Source organism: Triticum aestivum, chromosome 6D (genome assembly GCF_018294505.1).
Source record: "Triticum aestivum cultivar Chinese Spring chromosome 6D, IWGSC CS RefSeq v2.1, whole genome shotgun sequence".
Taxonomy (NCBI): Eukaryota; Viridiplantae; Streptophyta; class Magnoliopsida; order Poales; family Poaceae; genus Triticum; species Triticum aestivum.
The window spans coordinates 334,886,689-334,892,813 of record NC_057811.1 but is presented as its reverse complement, the minus strand read 5'-3'; the positions used below and the strand labels follow the sequence as shown (position 1 = coordinate 334,892,813).

Genomic DNA, 6,125 nt, shown 5'->3' with positions numbered 1-6,125 from the left:
AAATGAGGTTTGCCCTACATTTATTTCGCAAAAATGAATGGTTTGTTGATCAGCGCCGGCGCCTGCGGCAGAATGGAGTAGGCTCTAAAAATGTTGAATTTCATTTTGGAACTTCATATGACAGAGTAATCGGAAGTCATTGTGTCAAGCCCATACATGACTTCTCAGTGGCTGACCCCTTTGCAGAAATTATGAGGTTTCGAAACCAGACTTAGAAGCGGTGATATTAGTTTTAACCTCTCTAATATCCATGTTCAGCGGATCAGCGCGAGCGTTTGCAGCTGATGAGCTGAATTTCATTTCTAATATCAGTTTGAACCTTGTAATCTTCGAATTTGAGCCATATAACTCTGGAATTTGAACCTTGTAACATTTCGAGCTTTTGTGGTACAATCGTTGAAATGGCATCGTATGAGACTCGTATATTGCTAGTACTATTTTGACCTTAATATGCAATGGTCTTAAATTTTATTAACCATTCTCGAATCAGTTTACCTTGTCGATCTCACAGCACACGATCTGTATAGCTAACTCGACTGCAATCTTCGACATTATTGCACACGGTTGGTTTCTTCCACTGTGTGCACTGTAGAGCGCAAAATTAACTATCGCACTCGAGTGTCCATCATCACCCTTCTGTGTAACTTTGACCTCATCACCCAAGGGTAAACTTATGACCGAAGTCATTCCGCACACTTCGTTGATCCCCACAGCCAAACCACAAAGGGGCCTTTGCCGGTCCCATAGATTGTCATACGCACGTCACTAGGCCACATAATCCTCTACCTAAGCTGATTGTTCCTCGAGGAGGCATTCTGAAAGATATCATTGTCACCACAATTTTTATGGGTCATAACTCTCATGTTAAATCAAATCCTTCGGGGCATTCACCTACTCACAAACACATTAGTCCCTTAATTTTTTTGTCATTAATCATCCAAAAAGCCTCAAGGGCACTACTTGCACTTATATAAGACACTCTTAACATGATCAAACCCATGCTTTTATTTCCATATCTTCTACTAATGCAAGTGTCAACAATGAATAAATTTATTTATGATATGAAATACAACATGTTTATGTAATGAAATCTCCCTGCGAGATCGCAACTTCATTTATTAATGTTATTGAAGTTATTGTAGATCTATTCGTATCTTCTCCTCTCAAAGGAAATATTACCATGGTGCATATGTAAGAACAATATATGGGGAATCTAGTGGACTAGAACAGAAGTAACATTTTCTTAGTACAACAAAAAATATTTATTATTGTTTGGAGATAGGTATATCTCATTTGTAGCCCTTATATTTATATTATCAGAGTTATTGTAGATCTTGGCATATCTTCATCGAGAAGGATCGGTTTTCATGGTGCATGTAAGCACAATATACACGAGAGTAATTAAAGGACTACAATACAAGTAGCATTTTCTTGGTATGACAATTTATTTATTATTATTACTTGAAGATAAGATAGGGATATCACATTTCTCACCTCTTAACATGTAATCCATCACTACATAATGACTAGCACATAAATATCTTAACAATTATATGGATTTGTTTCTGTTGGGAGATAGATATAAATGATTCTCTAATTACTTCCCTTGTTTCAAGATATATCATTTCCGGGGGTGGGGGGGGGGGGGGGGGTAATCCACCTAAATATAACACGTAGTATTTTTTAAAGTCATGAAGCTCCATGTTTTTTATTCCCATATCTTCAACTCCTACATTAGTTCTTCACAATGGATAGCTCTTTATTTCCCATACATAAAAATGATTTATTTACCTTTTTTAATATATATGTTATCGTTAAATACGCTTTATTAATGTTATTGTAGATCTTTTATGTATGATATGTTATCGTTTACTTATGATATTGAAGTTATTATATATCTGGTCGTATCTTCTCGCCGCGAAGGAGCGATTTTCATCATACATTTAAGGACAAATATGCGAGAGTAATGTAACGGACAAAAATAAAAATAGCATTTCTTCGGTGTGACAACAAAAACCTTTTTTGTTGCGAGAACAACAAAAAACTTATTAACATGGAAGAAACAGCCTACATACTAATACGCGACAGTAATGACCAACACATAAATATCTAATCATTTTGTATGGATATGCTTTCTGTTGGGAGATAGACATAAATCTCTCTCTATTTACTCACTTTGTTCTATGATATATCTTTTGACATTAAATCGCCGCTCAATATATCTTTGATACATTTACGAAACCTGAGTCCAGCCGGGTATATAACACACACGTCTTCTCCTTTTTTTTCTCAGATATCAGTGAAGACAGCCTCTCTTTTGTAGGGCTCTTGGCTTTCTCTGCCTGCCTTCCCACTCTCTTTGCCCTTTCCAGTTGTCTACGACCCCATCTTTTTCACCACCGTCTCTCTTCTTCCTCCCCTAGCCGCCCACTGTACAGCCCCTTGTTCCCAACCTCCCCCGTCTCCGCCGTCAGAACTCGGAAGCCGTAAGTCATGTCCTTGCTTGCGACACTCATTGTATCTGTGTGAGAAAGAGACGGGAGAGGAGCTTACACCGAGAGAGATGGGCGTGCAAGCAAGAATTCTCCAATCTAGTCCCTAAATTGCTCTCGTAGAGTACTTGTTGGTGGTACATATATACTTGTAGTGTAGGAGGAGAGGGAGAAACTAGTGGTAGGTAGTAGTGTACCGGAGCTTTCCGCCACCTGCACTCACTCCCGCAAGGTAGATCAAACTGAATTTTGTGTTTTGGGCAGGGAATTGGAAGGAAGGTGGTGTGGTGGTGGTGGCGGCCATGCAGCATCCCGAGCAGGGTGGCGCCGGGTACCCCTACGGGCCGCCGCTTACAGGGATGGCCCCGTTGTTGCCGCAGCCGGCATCCGCGACCGTGCCTGTCAGCAGCATCCCGTCTCCGCGGCCGCCGCCGATGCAGCCCCAGCCGCAGCCAGCGGGGACGAACTTCGACCAATTGCCAGCCGCGCGTGTCAGCAGCATCCCGTCTCCGACGCCGTCGCCGATGCAGCCGCAGCCGCAGCCAGCGGGGACGAACTTCGACCAATTGCCGGCCGCCGGCCCCGTCAGCGGCGGCGGCAGCGGCGCCGTCAGCTTCCACGACGACGAGAACACGCCGGTCGACGCCGGAAGCGGCAGAAGCGCCGGCGACGCGGGGGCGGGAGGGTCCGGCAGCCGGTGGCCGCGCGAGGAGACGGTGGCGCTCATCAGGATCCGGTCGGAGATGGACGGCGCCTTCCGGAACGCCGCCCTCAAGGCCCCCGTCTGGGAGGAGGTCTCCAGGTGAGAACGAAACTAGCAGTACTGGTAAAAATCTGCTCTCCCCTGCGCAATGCGGCTAACGGTTTCAGAGAATTCGCCGTCCGTCAGACCTGTCCTGCGCGAAATGATGGCGAGCTATCCTGCCATTCCCCATCTAGTTTTGGCGTAATGCTACGCTCCTCGATTTCCGTGTCGATGGGGGCGCTCGTCGTCTCGGCTAGAACCTCCGCGCCCGGGAGCAGTGCGCCACTGCCACGGGGGTGCGGAGCAGGCCACGCAGGCGGGCGCTGCAGCGCAGGCTGTTGCATTGTTTTCTCTGCTCTTTACTTTTCTAAGCCATTGATGCACTCTGGTCTCTGGGAAAAGAAGGTGTGCAGGAAGTCTTTTGCTCCCATCCCGATGCTGCTCTGATGAATTAATCTGCACCTCTCTCCCGCTGACAGTGCCATCATCTTGACATCATCGCGCACCTCTTTCCAATTCCTTCCGTCTTCAGTCTCTCTCAGAGAAAGAAAGATAAAGAATGTCATGAGTTTTGACTCATCCTAGTACTTGTGTGATAGCGTTCCGTCAATTTTATTTTATACTATGGGATTACCACTCATGCCTTCTTCATTGCTGTGCCAGTTTGGTTGAGACGTGAAAGCAAGAGACGGCCTCTGACAGCAACAAGATTTTGCAGGAAGCTTGCGGAGCTGGGCTACCGCAGGAGCGCCAAGAAGTGCAAGGAGAAGTTCGAGAACGTGGACAAGTACTACCGCCGCACCAAGGAAGGCCGCGCCGGGCGCCAGGACGGCAAGAACTACCGCTTCTTCGCGGAGCTCGAGGCGCTCCACGCCGCGGCCCCGCAGCAGAACCAGCCGATGGCGACCGCCGCGACAATCTTGCCAGATCCTCGGCCGTTGGCAATGGCGCCTGCCTATCCTGGCGCTGTCCTGCCGGACCTCAGCTTGTCGTCGAACTCGGAGTCAGAGTCGGACGACGAGTCAGACGATGAGGAAGACCAGGCGGACGGCGGCGGCGGCAGGAGCAACGAGAGCATGATGGCGCTCTTCGAGGGGATGATAAAGCAGATCACGGAGAAGCAAGACGCGACGCAGCGGCTGTTCCTGGAGACGCTTGAGAAGTGGGAGGCCGACCGCACCGCGCGGGAGGAGGCATGGCGGCGGCAGGAGCTGGCCCGCATAAGCCGCGAAAGGGAGCAGCACGCCCGGGAGCGAGCCGCCGCGGCCGCCCGCGACGCGGCACTTATCGCGTTCCTCCAGCGCGTCGGCGGGAGCTCCGTGCTGCCCACACCAATGCCAGCCCACACGGCGCCTCACCCGGACGCGCCGGGCGCCTCGCTCCAGCTGGTGGTCGCGGCGTCGGAGGAGGGCGACCGGCGAGGAGGGGAGAGCAGCGCGGGCATGTCACGGTGGCCCAAGGAGGAGGTCCATGCGCTGATCCAGCTGCGGATGGAGAAGGACGAGCACTGCCAGGACATGGGGGCCAAAGGGCCGCTGTGGGAGGACATCTCCGCCGGCATGCGGAGGATCGGCTACAACCGGAGCTCCAAGCGGTGCAAGGAGAAGTGGGAGAACATCAACAAGTACTTCAAGAAGGTGAAGGAGAGCAACAAGAGGCGGCCCGAGGACTCCAAGACGTGCCCCTACTTCCACCAGCTGGACGCTATCTACCGCAAGAAGCAATCTGCCGTGAGCAACGCCGCCGCCGGCTGCTCTAGCACTGCCTTCGGGAACGCTGTGGGCGCGGTCAACGCCTCCGCCTCCGAGCAGCATAACCCCTGGCGCGAGCTCGAGGGTAAGATCAGCAACGACTTTGACAGGAGGCACAGCGTTGGAGGGGGGAGCTCAGATGCCCCGCCCGGCGACGGCGAGGTGGCCGCGGCCAGCACCGTGCTTGATGCCATCGCTACAAACAAGGTAATGACTCAAACTTTCGAATCTCTCTCCATGTAAGAAGTTTTCAGACTTGGAAAGTGGATTGCAATGCACGCAACTTAATCGGAATTTTCGTCGCACAGAAGTCTGAAGACAACGTGATGGCAATGGAGTCAAACATTCAGTCCCAGCAGACGGAGGTGACGGCGACGGACGAGACGGACAGCGACGACATCGAAGGCAACTACAGCGATGATGGCGACGACGACGGCGACGAGGATGACAAGATGAAGTACACCATAGAGTTCCAGAAGCACAAAGAAGGCGGAAGCGGTAGCGCCCCTGCTGCCCCGGCGACAGCTGCGACGGTGGTGACGAGTTCGGCCCCGACAGGCAGCACCTTCCTTGCCGTTCAGTAGGCGCCCGTGCCGAAAGAAAACCAGGCACCAGCTTCCTCTTCGGTTCATGAGCACCAGCAGCCCTTGGCAACATCCTATACCATTTGTTGATTTGTTTCTGTAATAGCAACCTCAGTGGTCAAAAGACAAAAAGAAAACCAAACCGAAATAAGTGGCTCCCCTCTGTGATTTCATAAGTAGACTGGAAAACAGGGGAGGTGCTAGATCAATAGAAATCCCAAACAGCAAGTCTTTTTTATAGGAGGCTTATTATAGCCTAAATTTTACCATTTATGTACATTGATATAGCATTCTGAAAACTGGAGCCTCTGTTTTGCCTATTTTATTTTATTTTCAAATTGAAGGTAGATTATATTCTACTCCCTCCATTCCAAAAAGTTTGTTTTAGATTTGTCTAGATATATACTCCCTCTATCCTAAAATTCTTGTCTTAGATTTGTCTAAATACGGATGTATCAAGTCACCTTTTAGTATTAGATACATCCGTATCTAGACTAATGTAAGACAAGAATTTTGGGACGGAGGGAGTATGTATCTAGACACATTTTAATGT

The 6,125-nt window shown here is 49.4% G+C and overlaps 1 protein-coding gene across 2 annotated transcripts; it reads left to right on the top strand.

The window, feature by feature from the left end:
- The first annotated feature begins 2,293 nt into the window (after positions 1-2,293).
- Positions 2,294-5,919, top strand: LOC123144962 (trihelix transcription factor GTL1). 2 transcript variants are annotated; one of them, XM_044564239.1, is made up of 4 exons: positions 2,294-2,486; positions 2,757-3,294; positions 3,956-5,195; positions 5,297-5,919. In XM_044564239.1, the coding sequence occupies exons 2-4, from the start codon at positions 2,795-2,797 to the stop codon at positions 5,570-5,572; spliced, it is 2,016 nt and encodes a 671-aa protein (XP_044420174.1). In that variant the 5' UTR covers positions 2,294-2,486; positions 2,757-2,794; the 3' UTR covers positions 5,573-5,919. The 2 variants fall into 2 exon arrangements, with proteins under 2 accessions (XP_044420174.1, XP_044420173.1); XM_044564238.1 differs by having other exon boundaries at positions 2,294-2,673.
- The last annotated feature ends 206 nt before the right edge of the window (positions 5,920-6,125 follow it).